The following is a 15,759-nucleotide window of genomic DNA, read 5'->3' as shown; positions in this document are numbered from 1 at the left end:
TCACCTAACTAGAGATTGTAATTTGTCATCACTGACAAATTAAGGTGATCCGATTTTTTTTTAATCAATGATTCGAGTCCTGATCGCAATAGGCATGACCATACAAGTTTCATCTGTGTTTAGAGACACTGGCCGTGTGATGTTTGGATTCTCAGTTAGAAGAGGGAGTCATATCTGCCATCTTTGGTACCAAATTCTGTATACACTATAACAAAGATACAGCAACAAGTACATGTGACCTTTAACCCACCTTTGCATTCCCAAGATGGCATCTGAGGAAAAAGTGGTTATTTTGTGAAATGATTCTTGCGACATCGTCTATACGTGTGAAAAATATGGGAAAGATAGGACAGGTATTCACCAAGATATGGGATGAAACATTTATGACTTTTGACCCTAATTTACATACCCAAGATGGTGTCAGATCAAGTAGTTGTTTTTTTATGAAAGAGTGTACGAGACATGAACTAAACTTGTGCAAAATATGGGGATAATAGGAGCTGTTTTTCTTGAGTTATTGCAAAGAAAGTTGCAAAAAGAAAGAAATATGAAAATACATCGAAGCTAAGCTTTAATTTTAGCCAAGTTTTTCGACGTGATTTCGACGTCGTATGAAAAAACGGAGGACACCCTAGCGATAGCGCAAGGTCTCAGCTACAACATATTAAAATCTGGCAGAAATTCACCGAAGGGTAAGTGAGCTAGTGTTCGATAAGACAATCACGTCAATTTTCACATCTAGAAATATTCCCTCCCATAGAGATAACACGTCATAACGAATATACAGAAAGAAGTATGTATGACCTTTGACCCCACTTTGCACAGCCAAGATGGCATCTGAGAAAAAAGTGGTTATTTTGTGAAATGATCCTGGTAACGTGGTCTTTGTGTGTGCAAAATATTGGAAAGATAGGACATGTATTCACCAAGATACAGGATGATACATTTATGACCTTTGAGCCTAATTTACCCACCCAAGATGGTGCTCGATCAAGTAGTTGTTACCTTATAAAATAATGTACGTCACATGAACTAAACATGTGCAAAATATGGGGGTACTAGGGGATGTCTTTCATGTGTTATTGCAAAGAAATTTGCAAAATGAAAGAAATATGAAAATACATCGAAGCTAAGCTTTAATTTAAGTGAAGTTTTTCGACGTGATTTCGACGTCGTATTAAAAAACAGAGGACACATTACCGATAGCGCAAAGTCTCAGCTACAGTATATTGAAATCTGGGAGAAATTCACTGAAGCATAAGTGAGCTTGTGCTCGATAAAGACAGTCATGTTAATTTTCATTTCAAGAAAAACTGCACTCCTATAGAGATAACTCGCAAATGGGTCAAATTTAACAAGGTTACCTTCAATCTATGTTTACGAGGTGAAGACTTCAACCAGCGAAATATTTGATTGATTAAAACTGATAGAGCATTAAATTAGCTACAGCATACTGAAATCTGGGTAAAAATTGGCCAAGGATAAGTGAGATATGTTCGAGTAAACTTGAAATTTGATGACGTCATTTTGAAAATTTACTTTTTTTATTTGATTAAGAAATTTGATATCTTTTCATCATTTTTCCAGCATCGCCAACCCATGAAATGACATGTACAACTCATCAGCTTTCAAAATATGTAAAGAAAATTGGGGGTCACCGTCCATCCTGACGAGTAAAATCGGATTTAAAATTGGCGGTTTTTTGGTATAGTTGCACTGTATATCGCCATTGATGCGCGCGGAATTTCAATTTTGACGGGCCCGTGTGACGTCATATTGAGTCGGATCGACTTGAAACTTGGCAGAAATATTCCTTGACATTTCAGGCATCCGATATTGGTAAAAAAACTGGAAATTTCTATTGCATATGAGCTGTGCGTGCGTATATAAGCGCACGCGTACGCGTCCGTCCAATTTTTTCAATTTTTCAAAAAATGCTCCAAATGGTCTGAAATGTGTGCAAAAAGAAATTCTGCTCGATTTGAGCATACAAATATTTCGACGCGCGCGTTTTAAGAGAAAATATGAATTTTGAGAATATCAGTAGAATGCGCATAATTTGAAATATATGTGACGTAAATTTCATTGAAAAATTCTGTTCCATTAATGAGATATGAACTAAAATGTGTTTTCATATAGTGACGTCATAGTGACGTCACGGTCGACTGATCACAATGATTTTACTTGGTCTGTCGTCTTTGGGACACGATACATATATGCTGAAAAGGTTCATCTGATTGGAAAATCAACTGGATGAGCGTTCGTTTTATCACAATCAATGGAAATTACCTTTACTTGATAAGACTTTCGCCTGCTGGCTCTGCCGGCTTCTTCAGATTGAGCGTTGTGAGAAGGACTTCCCTCGAGCCGACGTAGCTGGCGCACGCCGATCTGAGAAGAAGTGTTCCATCCTAGCCAGAGACTCTGGAAAAACCTCATGCTGGATAAGGGAAGCAATTCACAGTCGGAAACAACAAGGCAGAACCTTCAACTGAGACCTCGGACAATATTCACTTTCCTCAATATACGATCCCATTCTCTCAGATCGGCGTGCGCCAGCTACGTCGGCTCGTGGGAAGTCCTTCTCACAACGCTCGATCTGAAGAAGCCTGCAGAGCCAGCAGGCGAAAGTCTTATCAAGTAAAGGTAATTTCCATTGATTGTGATAAAACGAACGCTCATCCAGATACATATATGGTATAATTTTGACATTGATAGGAAGAGGACTTTCTGAGCTAACCTCTGCACAACTTTTGTCCAGAAATAAAGAAGAAGACTTGGAATTTGTCAACACTGACAAATTAGGTGATCCGATCTATTTGGAAATCAATGATTTGAGTCCTGATCCAAATAGGCATGACCATACAGGTTTAATCGGTATTGAGGGGACATTGGCCGTGTGATGTTTGGATTCTCATTTAGAAAAGGGAGTCAGACCTGCCATCTTGGGTACCGAATTCCGTATACACTATCGAAGATGCAGAATGAAGTATATTTGACCTTTGACCCCACTTTGCACCCCCAAGATGGCATCTGAGCAAAAAGTGGTTATTTTGCGAAATGATTCTTGTAACATGGTCTTTGCGTGTGCAAAATATGGGAAAGATAGGACATGTATTCACCAAGATACAGGATGAAACATTTATGACCTTTGACCCTAATTTACATACCCAAGATGGTGTCCGATCGAGTAGTTGTTATTTTATGAAATAATGTATGTGACATGAACTAAACATGTGCAAAATATGGTGGTGATAGAGTATATTTTTCTTGAGTTTATTGCAAAGAAAGTTGCAAAACGAAAGGAATATGAAAAAACATTGAAGATAAGCTTTAATTTCAACCAAGTTTTTGGACGTGATCCCGATGCCGTATGAAAAAATGAAGGGCACACTCACGATAGCCCAAAGTCTCAGCTACAACATATTAAAATCTGGGAGAAATTCACCGAAGCATAGGTGAGCTAGTGCTCGAAAAAGATAGTCATGTCAATTTTCATTTCCAGAAAAACTGCACTCCCATAGAGATAACACGTAAACTGGTCAAATTTGACAAGATTTCTTTCAATCCATTTTTACGAGGTGATACCGTCATCTAATCAAAATTTTGTTTCCACATTACTGAAAGAGCATTTAATAAGCTACATCATACTGAAATCTGGGTAAAAATTGACAAAGGATAAGTGAGATACGCTCGAGTGAACTTGAAATTTGATGACGTAATTTTGAAAATTTACTTCTTTTATTTTATTAAGAAATATGATATCTTTTAATTACTTTTCCAGCATCGCCAACCCATGAAATGATATGTACAACTCATCAGCTTTCAGAATATGTCAAGAAAATGGGGGGTCACCATCCATCCTGACGAGTAAAATCGGATTTAAAATTGGCGGTTTTTTGGCATAGTTGCACTGTATATCGCCATTGACGCGCGTGCGGAATTTCAACTTTGATGGGCCCGTATGACGTCATATTGAATCGGAAATATTCCTTGGCATTTCAGGCATTCGATAAGAGTGAAAAAACGGGAAATTTCTATTGCATGAGAGCTGTGCGTGCGTATATGTGCGCGCGTGTACGCGTCCGTCCAATTTTTTCAATTTTTCAAAAAATGCTCCAAATCGTCTGAAACGTATGCAAAAAAAAATTTGAGCTCGATTGAAGCATATAAATATTTCAACGCGCGCGTACGCGCACGCTTTAAGGATAAATATGAATTTTGAGAATATGAGTAGAATGCGCTTAACTTGAAATATATGTGACGTAAATTTCATTGAATAATTCCATTCCATTAATGAGATATGAATGAGAATGTGTTTTCATATAATGACGTCATAGTGACGTCAGGGTTGACTGATCACTATGATTTTATTAGATCTGTCGTCTTTGGGACATGATACATACATGGTATAATTTTGACATTGATAGGAAGAGGACTTTCTGAGCTAACCTCTGCACAACTTTTGTAGAGAAAAAAGAAAAAGAAGAAGAAAAACAAAGAATCAGTACAGATACAGAAGGTGATCCGAGAGGATACTCGGATCACCTAATCAGTACAGATACAGAAGGTGATCCGAAGGATACTCGGATCACCTAATAAAGTTCATGTTAATAACAGAAAGTCGGTTACAGCTTGGAGTATTTCTTTTTCTCACCTTTTTTGCATTTAAAATGCAAATACCAAGTCTCATTCCTTTCATGATTCTTTTGAAAACCTCAAAATGATAACTTTTTTTTTAGTTTTTGGCTGATAAAAATTACCCTTTATGTATATAAAATCAGAAATGATATCCATCCATTCCCACACTCATTAGTGCATGTCACCTCATTGTTCTGGACAAATATCTGCATAATAATATCTATAAGAGTAATGAACATAATTATGGTGTTCTACATAAACTGTGTACATGTATTGCTGAACTTCCTTGAAACATCAAATAACAAGGTTCACATTAGAATACTTATTTCAGCACTCAAATAGTCAACTTCTTGTTTCTGGAGATACTTAACTTTAGTTCCCAGCCCCACATAAGCGAAACTCAAATTATGGTGTCACATTTATAATGCAAAGACTGCCATTGACCCTGGCCAGTACACAACAAGTTGAAATATTGACTGTATAGCTCTCTTTACATATATGTGTAGCATGCAGGCTGAGAGTGTGAACTTGATCTTGTGCTCTCTTTACATCAGCACTTTTGTCAACTCCTTATTTCTGGAGATACATTATCTTCAGTTCTCCAACCCCACACATGCAAAACTCAACCTGTGGTGTCACATACTGCAAACATAGCATATGATTGCCATTAACCCTGGACATTACACGCAAAGTTGAAACGTCAAATTACCAACTGAATGAAACGCTAGCTTAATTTCTTTTCTTTAACTTGGCATGCATGCCGAGATCATCTACGTGACTGTTCTTTGTGTTCTCTTTTATATCAGCGCTTTTGTCTAAGGTACTTTGTCTACCCCCCCCCCCAAAAAAAAAAAAAAAAAAATCAACTTTCAGGGTGTCACATATTATATACAGTTACAATGTAGGTCATGCTTTTGATTTAGTTGCCATTAACCCAGGCAATTACACATCAACTCATGCATCATACTGTAGGGTAGACAACAAAGGGCTTGTTTCAGCATTTTCCCAAAAAAAAAAAATAATAATAATTGTGGCATATGCACATAATATGGATACATAATACACTGTATATAGGATAAGCAGCCTGTGTGGCCAGTAAAACATGATACAACTTCACACAAATTTTAAATTCTCTTTAGTGTTCCTGCTGAAATGTCCACTGATAGCATCCATGTAAAATAATCAAAAGGTATGAACTTCTTATAGGTCTGACATTTATTATGTGCAAGGTATCATGGTTGTAGAACCTATGTGACATGTTTTGTTTACCGGTATGTATTTACATAAGGAATGTGTGAGCATATGTGCATGTGTGTGTGTGTGTGTGTATGTGTGTTCTATTGAGCCTGGTCAGTTTGTGCCTGCAAACTACCCTTGGTCCTAGGGTATACCTGGTAGTTTGCAGGTGCAAACCCTTGTTGGGAGGAACAGAGTCTGCACCAAGACTACTACATGCACTCAACTGGCACTGTCCCTCAGACTGTTGGGAGACGCTACAGTACAGGGCCTATGGGAAAGTGTAGTCTTGACGCAGACTCCGTAACGACCAACAGGGGTTTGTGCCTACAAACTAGCGGTCTGGCAACCCCTTTCCCAACCAGATATTTTGTCAGTTTTTATATTTTTATGATGTACACCCATAGGACGTTCTTTTAGACCAAGTTTGGTCCATGAGCTCCATGGGATAAATTACAGCCGCCAAGGGCCCTTTAATTTCAGGGGGTCCCTGAGGGACGAACCCGCCCTCAGGGACCAGGCTGACGCGCATTTTGTTAATGAGGAGGGTCGCCCCAGCAACTCTGAGGGGTCAAACCTTTTGGGCTTGATGGGGTAGATTGAGTGGTTGCTAGCTCTCTGGCTATAACAGAGAGGAAAATTTGTTGTTCCCTTTGTTTTTATACCTTGATAAAAGGGTTACTAATGCCACAGCTGCAACATAAATTTCCTACATCGTATGTTATCGAAGTTGATGCAAGCAGTTTTGAAAGCAATACAGGCATGAAGAATGCAGCTTATTTCAGGTCCAGTTACCAGGCTTTTTTTTTTTTCCATCATCATCGTCGTCATATAAGTAATGATACGGGTCTGTCCCCGAAAACAGGGGTGGTTGGATTTACCTCACAGCTCTCATAGTGCGTGTTTATACAGGAGCCTCTCGCATCGGCGCGCATGAGCCGGTATTTTACCTCCCGCATGAGCGCGTAAATTTATACAGAAGTCAAAATACCGGCTCATGCGAGCCGATGCGAGCAGACCTCTGCTGAACCGGACCTCTCAAATTTTGGGGTCAAGCATAGGTCACGTTCGCAGTGCAGTTTATTGCATGATGGGAAAAAATGAAAAAAATCAAGATGGCAGCGGCAAAATCATCAGGACCACCAAGCTTGAAGGTCATTCTTGTAACGTTCCTCTTGACAACCACCCGGCCAAATGATCAATTGAAATCCAGTTTTTCAGTAAGAAGGAGAAGACGTGGTTCGATCATGACAGATATTAAAATACGTGCTTTCCGGTTACCTCTCGAATTTCGGTCGTCTGTATAAACACACAGCAAAATACGCGAAGCTCCTCTCGCATCGGCCACCTCAAAAGGTGGCGGACAGAACCTCTCGCATGAGCCTGCATTTGGCGGCGTATGCCGGCATACGCCGTATTTATACAGAGCAAAATTCGAGAGGTCCTCTCGCATGAGCCGGCATGAGCCGGCATGAGCGCATATTTTGCTTCTCTGTATAAACACGCTCATAGCCACACCTTTCGTGCCTTTTCACCATCTCTCCTGATTTGGGGCATCCTCCATTCTCAAGCCAACCTTCCATATTTCTCCCTTCACCTGTTCCGCTTTTTTTTGGGGGGGGGTGGGGGAGGGGGAGAGTCATCCTCGCTTTCATGGATCATTCATTTTAAACTCTAGCGCTTTCCGCACTCCATCACCCTTGCTAGCTGTTCCACTGATAGCTTCAACCCAAGCATCTCTACCATATCTTTTGTCTTTTTATCCACTAGTTTCACACCACACATCATTCTTACCATTGCTCTTTCTGTCCTCCTCAAAGTTGCCATTTTGCTTTCCCTCAAACACCATGTCTCACTCTTATACCTTATTGCAAATCTCACACAACTCCAATACTTCCTTTCATCTTCAAGGAGAACCTTTTCCCGTATGATAACTGTCCACATTTCCTGAACTTCACCTAGCCAGGCGGTATTCTTGCCATCTTAGTGGCTTTACATTTGCCACTTGCATTCACCCTATCCCCCAAATAGCAAAACCCCCTGACTATTTCCATGTCATCACACATTTCCATGTTGTGTGATGACGCCAGCTTTCTAACTCTGTTCTCACATGTTTCTCAAATAAAATCTCTTGGGTTTTGGGGTCACCTTCTTCATTTTAGCACATCTTCCATGAATTAATTTCCCACATTTCATACACAACACTGAATTTGTCATGACATTTTTCCCACACTCATCACATGGATTGACCTTCCAGTACTGATGGACACTTCTCCTGCCAGTCCAGTCATTATCACTTTTGTCTTCTTGAGATTTATCGTCAGCCCCTTGCTCTCAAATGCCACCTTCCACTTCTGAAACTTTTCTGTCAATACCTCCATTGTCTCCCTATCAGAACCAGGTCATCCGCGTACAATAACCTTAGTAGCAATCCCTCACTTGCACTATCCGTAACCATGTCAACCACGATTGCAAACAGCAATAGTGACAACACAGATCCTTGATGCATGCCAACTTTCACCTCAAACTCCTTTGACAGCTCTGATCCAACTCTAACTCTTGTCTTTGCCCCTGCATACAAGCTCATCAATGCCCTTGCCATTATCAGTGGCACGCCTCTCGTAGCGACCACTCACTCAACTACCTTCCTTGGAACCCTATTAAATACCTTCTCCAAATCAGTGAAGCACATGCACAACTCCTTCTCTTAATCTTTGTATTCCTCTTGCAATCTCATTAAGATGAACAATGCATCTATCGTTCCTTTCCTGGCATAAAGCCAAATTGAATCTCATTCCATGTTATGATTTTAAATACCAATTTTCTTCTCCAATACCCTCTACACAATCTTCATTGCATGTTCAAGTAACTTCACTCCCCTTTACACCCCACAACTCAGCATATCTCCCTTTCCAGTTCCACTACACTCAAAGTGTCCAGTCATCTGACATTCCTCTTCCCTCCTACACACTTTGGTACAGTCCAATCATTACAGCAACCCCATCTCTCCACTTGCAATTATCATTTCCACACTTACTTCTGAGAGACCAGCTGCTTTTCCTGTTTTCACTTTCCTCATTGATGCCTCCACTACTTCTTTTAGAATAACCCTCCCTACTAGCCCCTTCACCATAGCCGCTCCACCCTTTCATCCTGTTCATGCTCTTCATTCACAGTTCTCTCCATATACTCCTCCAAACTCTTGCCTTGTCTTTTTCATACTTGCTAATTTGTATACTACCAAAATGTACACTACATTATTTTCTTGTTTGTTGTTCAGGTGTGTTATTATGGTTAGGCCTACATACTGTCAGAACAAAATACAGCTGTGAAGCTTAACACCGAATCTGGTTTTCATGTATCTGGAGAATTGCCCTTTTTACCAAACTGATGAATACTTACATTCTTGAGCAGCTTTAAAAGCAGTTTTTAGATGTGGTTCTTTCACATGGTATCTAAAAGGCATTTTTTGTCATTACGTGGGAGAGGAAAGGATAGATTGCAAAAAGCTATAATGATGTCATAATTCAATCATAGTTGTAATCATGTCATCTTTCCTGTAGCAATTATTGCACTCATGTGCTACTTGGTCTTTTCAGCCTTTTACCAATAGATACAATTCATGTGCAATAGTCTCCAGCTCTGGCCAGCTTTTGGGCAAGAATGCAGGCCAGGAAATTGACAGTGCTGATTGTGTCATCCGAATGAATGCTGCCCCCATCAAGGGCTTTGAGAGGGATGTTGGTAGACGGACAACCATCCGTGTTGCCTGCTTTATCTCTTCCCACCACCTGACTACGCAGGCAGAGGATCTCCTAGGGGGTGTGGAAGCACCTGAGATGGTGCTTTTCTGGGGCCTTGAAGCCCCCCGGAGCAGGCGGAAGGCTCAGTCCATCCCCAAGGTGACCAGCCTCCAGCGCCGATTCATGAGCATTAAGTTCTACTCTCACAGCAATGACGGTGAGCTCACGGCCAACAGGCTCTTTGAGAGGGAAACAGGAGCCAGTCGGTAAGTAGTGTTCACTGTAGGTGACATAACAAACTCTCAACCAGAAGTCAACTGCTGACAACAAATGAACCAGCTGATGACATCTATTGAGTGTGTAATACTATGCTGCTGACTAGCAATCAAGGTTCAACCTTGGATTTGTAATGAAATAAATGAATATACCTGTATGCAGTTAATAATACACATGAATGAATGCACAACTTTGCATTTATAGTACTGTACATGCACACATGAATCACATGTAAACAAACACTTTATATCTGCAGACTAATCAATTCAATTTACAAGGCATTTATCCATTGGCACTCCTACCTGGTTTATCAAGGAAATAATGACATGTGCTTCATGTTTACACTGCTTTGTTTTTTGAATTACCCAAATGTATCTACACACTGTAACTAAGTTGTATTCAGTGCAAACCAAATGCTCAACTGGATTACACATTGCAAAGCAATGCATTATTAGTAGGGTGGTACATCCTATTACCGGACGCTTTTTTTCGTGGCTTTGAATTCTGTACTCAGAGGATGAAATTTTGGCTAAAAATAACACCATTTATTCACAGACTCCTGGAAATTACGAATTCAGCCAACTTATGTTAATTCTTCGTTCCAGTTTTTAGAAAATATGCTTCAAACGTTCCCCCTCTTAAAATAGTTGTTTTTTGCGCGGTGCTAAATCGCATTGTATTACCGGACGCGATTTTCGTAATCGAGTAATCGAGGTCTTTCGCACCTAGTCCTTGCACGAGAATCACAATTCATCCCAGAAATCACCGTACACATTCTCACCGAGCGGATGACAAAGAAAAATTCGGCAAATGAGGCTCAAATTTCGTATTTTACGGTAAAATGTCTGTCTCGAACATTTCGAACAGTTCACGCAATAAAACCTTGTGAGAAAATCCACAACTGGTTATAGACTCTACTTCAGTTTACGTGCTTTGTCTATGGGAGCTGCATGCGCGGGTGATGAGTTGCGGGCCCCTTAGCGCACAAATATTCCGCATCGTTCGCGTTTGAGGACGATAGCTACAAATTTCCGATATCGATCAGTGAAATTTTGGTTCTATTGGAATCTTCAGCATATGTGAGTGGGATTTCATAGAATTTCAGTCGTGAAATGTGCTTCAAACATGCATGAATATTAACTATATACGAGGTGCGGGTCACTCAACTATAAATTTGAGGTAAAATGTGATTTTTTTTCGTGTTTTCACATTTTTATGTGGTGTTTTTTGCGATTTCGGTCCACACAAAGTTCTGTGAGGCAACTCTACGAAGTCTGGCGCGTACAGAATGTCAATAGTACGCAAAAATGTGCGTGTCCGGTAATACCATGCGTCCGGTAATACCATGCTTGCCCCTACTGTGCAATAATCACTGCATAAAACAAATTATAACAATTCCCTGTCATTGTGTCTAGTATAAATTACGCTAGCAAGCGAATGTGTACAGTTATATTACCTGTACTGCCACTAGGAGTTGCAAACACTAGTGACCTGTATAAACCTATTTTCAATCACAAATTGTACCTGTCTTATTCATGTGACCCTGCATCACTAAACCAACAAGAAGTCGCCAGACATAGATTTTTAGTTAAGGGCAGATTCTGAAAAAGCAGACTTTATGCTTTAAAATGGTGTATAAACTCATTTCAGGTGGACTCTCCTAACCTATCTAAAATACTGGAAAGAAAGCACAAATACTGGGAAAGTGTGTACTGAGAAAAGAGACTCTGAAGTATAGGATCTATTCAAGAGCTTAATCTTACCAAGTCATGCTCTGTGCAATCGATTGGACAAAAACATTGAGGACGTAAAACTCCACAGCAACAACAATGAAAGGATTATCAGATTAAGCTGAAATTAAACATGCTCTATCAACACATTCTATCCATGATTAATACCAACTTTCAGAGCAACGTTATGTTTGCAAAAGTTATTAGAGTTTAAAATTCATGGATAGTGTAATTAAGAAACCAAATGGGGACTCTAAGACACACCTCAGCACTCTATTCTACAAAAAAAAAAAAAAGTGTTCTAGAAAACTGCTAAAAGCACAATTTCCTGTCCATTTTATGATCCCAAAGTTTAGAATTATGTAGGAGAAGAATTGTTCGTTTGGAAAAGACGAAAAACTCAAGATTGACTGGGTTGACCCATTTTACCTATTTTGTGTCTTCACATAGAATCAAGGCTTGTGACTTTTTGTTGGTTTTGTGATGCATGTTCACATATATATAGAACTGCGCACTATTTGTGCTTTATTCAATACACCTACCTTAAAATCTTGTTTGCATTTTTTTCCATCATTTTCTTTACTACTGTAACCACATAACCACTTGTTTATATGTACATGAGGTATGAACTAAACCATGCACTCACTGTACTGTATACATATAAATATATCTAAGTACATACACTATGTATCATACACATTTTTTTTTACACATCTCACATACCATCATATTCCTGACTTTATAACAAAGCAGGAAAACAAAGCAAGAAAATTCAGGTATTATGATATCCAATAGTTGTCTACTTTTACATTGGGCTCATCCAAAAACAACAAAATAGCAGTGACTCTTGGCGACAGTGACACTATGCATTTCACATGTCTCTGAAGCTGCAATGTGAGAACGCCCTCTATAGCCCACACAAGAAATCGCAAGCCAAAGGCTCTTATGACATCACCAACAAAATGCTGTCTACTCCATTTCTTTCTACAAAATACTGTCAGTCATTCACCAACTTGATGATTGCACAGCACTCACCACCAGGCAAGGATTTTCAAAGTCAAGTGGAAGTCAATGTGATATCAGTACTGTGCCGATGGATGTGATACTGACTAGATTTTGTGCTCTACATTCACACCTTGTCAGTGTGCTTCTACGATAGGTGTTTCTGTTCTTGTTACGTGACTTTTGAGATGTATATAAGCACTGCACTTAACATGTTCAGTCTGTGAATAGAGTACTGTAATCATTTATTCATTTTGAGTAGGAGATGGAAGGTCAAGTTAAATTAGATTCGTCTCTGTGCAGTGAGTTCTTAAGTATTCATCATCATTTTCAATCTAAGCAATATGTGTAACTTGTTTTATAATTATGCATGTCAGTATCAATGGATTATATAGTAGAAATTTATAACACATAAAACCATATACACAAAGTGTAGCAACTACCTTTTTTACACAAATGACTAAAGAAAATAATGTTTTGAGTGTCTACCTAAATTGTTGTGCAGGATGGACACAAACAGCTGGCTTTCAACAGGCTGGTTCACCCTCATGACAGCTTTGGATATCTGTGGGGTGGTGCGCGTTTATGGCATGGTCCCGGACGACCACTGCGTGTAAGTGTTCCGGCCGTTCAAATTCCAAGCACATTTGTGAGAGAAGTTGGAACAGAAATGTACACTTTGCCCTTTGCTGCCAGACATGTGTCACAGCAGCAGGCAAGAAGCGGATGATGTTCCTGTTCCTGTATTTGTTGACAAATGCTCAATCACACTTTATTTAGGCTTGCTGAGTGGGAAAAAAAAAATGTTTTTCACTGCCCTCAGCCTGAATACTTTCTAAAGTGTTAAGAGTGTGGTTCTTTGTGATGTCTACTGAATTTCATGGAGTGATATTTTTGCTGCATGTATGTAATTGATAGACAATTGGGTTAGTGACACAACTGCTGAATGGAAAGTCTGTAGGTTTTGGTGATGAGAGCTATATCATTGTTGGTGTCTGAATATGCACTAGCTCTTTACACCCATTTACAAATGCAAAATATGATTACCAGCAAGTTCATTGGTAAGTTTCAAACTTGTGATTGTTGATAAGGATCACAGTTATGTAAATATTTTTTGACTGTAGTTTCAAGTTTGTTCATGGCAGAATCAGGGATGCCCCCCTTGGGACCCAGGGGAGGGGGGTGGGGAGGGGTTCTAATGGGGCCTAAATTGTACATTTTCATCTTCTTCTTGAGAACCCCATGACCCATTTTCACCAAACTTGGCAGGTAGCATCCCTAGGGGGTTAGGAACTCAATTTGTTAAAATGGGCACCATGCCCCACCCAGGGGGCCCCCAGGGGACCCCCAGGGGGCCCAAATCCCCCAAAATTAAGGAATCTTTAAAAATCTTCTTCTCTAGAACCAGAAGTGATGGAGCTAAGTTAATACTATGAGTTAGTACATTGATGACTGCAGTTTCAAGTTTGTTCATGGCAGAATCAGGGGTGCCCCCCTTGGGACCCAGGGGAGGGAGGTGAGGAGGGGTCCTAATGGGGCCTAAATTGTACATTTTTATCTTCTTTTTTAGAACCCCATGACCCATTTTCACCAAACTTGGCAGGTAGCATCCCTAAGGGGTTAGGATCTCAATTTGTTAAAATGGGCACCATGTCCCACCCAGGGGGCCCCCAGGGGGGCCCAAACCCCCCAAATGAAGGAATCGTTAAAAATTTTCTCTAGAATCAGAAGTTATACAGCTAAGATAATACTATGAGTGAGTACATTAATGACTGTAGTTTCGAGTTTGTTCATAGGAGATCCAGGGGTGCCCCTCTTGGGGGCAGGGGTGGGGGGGGGGGGGGTTGGTTAGGAAGGTCCAAATGGGGGCCTGAATCGTACATTGTCATCTTCTTCCTGAAAACCTCATGATAGATTTTCGTCAAACTTGGCAGGTAGCATCCTTAGGGGGTCAGGATCTCAATTTATCAAAATGGGCACCATGCCCCACCCAGAGGGCCCCAGGGGGCCCCCAATTCCCCAAATTAAGGAATCTTTAAAAATTTGGGCCCTTATTGTACATTTTCATCTTCTACTTCAGAATGCCTGGTCAAATTTTGGTAGAGCTGTGAATAATATATATAGATATATCAATTAGTTTTCTTTCAGTAGGGTGGCTGTTTCAGTGGCTAAAAACACTGTTTTTCTGATAGGCTCTACACAGATTTACAGTGAAACACAAATTCATGGGAAATAATGGCATGTAATGCATAATACAGCTCTGCAATGGTTAATTTACAACATAACTTACAAAATGACTATATTGTTAAGTATTGTGAAAACAGGAGAAATTTATAATAATTTGATATATAACATGGCAGTTCACTGACAGGTGATAAGCACACATGAAAAAAACAATATACTTTTGTTGTACAAGCAAGTTCATCATTGAGTTTAAAAGTCGTGATTGTTGATAAGGATCACGGCTGTGTAGAATTAACATTTGTTGTAGAATGATAGTGATATGAACTTTGTTCCAGTCTTGTTCTAAATCATATAGGTAAGAATGACACAAAGATGCCTTGCTGTGGAATGTACCAATAGCCATATATCTTCATTACACCCCCCCCCCCCACTTTTGTCTTATTGCATAGCCACAACGAACTTGAGAATGTCAAGTACCACTACTATCAGCCCAACACATCCCCCACGGAGTGCAATTACTATAAGGTGCATGAGGCCACCCCTAAAGGGGGCCACCGTTTCATGACGGAAAAGGCAATCTTTGCCCGCTGGGCCCATCACTACAACCTCACATTCCATTACCCAAGCTGGAACCGCAGTGTAGAGGAGGCCACCAAAAAGTTGGATACCCCCTTCGCCAAGCTATTCCACTTGAAAGGTAGGCGATGATGAAACTGTGTCTGAAAAGAGACAGGAAATATAAGAGCAATGAATGTCGAGCAAGAATCAAGAGACAATCGCGATGAAATGCTGCATCACTTCTTGTTATCCACTTCCTTACTGTCTCGCCTGCAACTCACCATCAACATTTTCTTTACAACTGTCTTCTTGTGGGTTTCTGTCTTGGTGATGGTGGTAGCTGCTGTCATTTTCTGCCTTGGAGTTGAGAATGTCTACTGTCATCCCTA

General features: G+C 40.1%; 1 protein-coding gene across 1 annotated transcript in view; it reads left to right on the top strand.

Moving 5' to 3' along the window:
- LOC139735934 (uncharacterized) overlaps positions 1-15,759 on the top strand; it is a 202,853-nt gene that overhangs the window by 67,191 nt on the left and 119,903 nt on the right. The window contains exons 4-6 of the mRNA XM_071646688.1: positions 9,477-9,886; positions 13,134-13,241; positions 15,262-15,509. Coding sequence (XP_071502789.1) covers positions 9,477-9,886; positions 13,134-13,241; positions 15,262-15,509 — 766 coding nt within the window. The remainder of the gene's footprint in view (positions 1-9,476; positions 9,887-13,133; positions 13,242-15,261; positions 15,510-15,759) is intronic.

Source organism: Diadema antillarum, unplaced genomic scaffold, assembly GCF_040938485.1.
Source record: "Diadema antillarum isolate AM-2024a unplaced genomic scaffold, OU_Dant_1.0 seq00000610_RagTag, whole genome shotgun sequence".
NCBI lineage: Eukaryota > Metazoa > Echinodermata > Echinoidea > Diadematoida > Diadematidae > Diadema > Diadema antillarum.
Note: the sequence above shows the minus strand (reverse complement) of the source record. Positions and strands in the feature narration are given on the sequence as shown.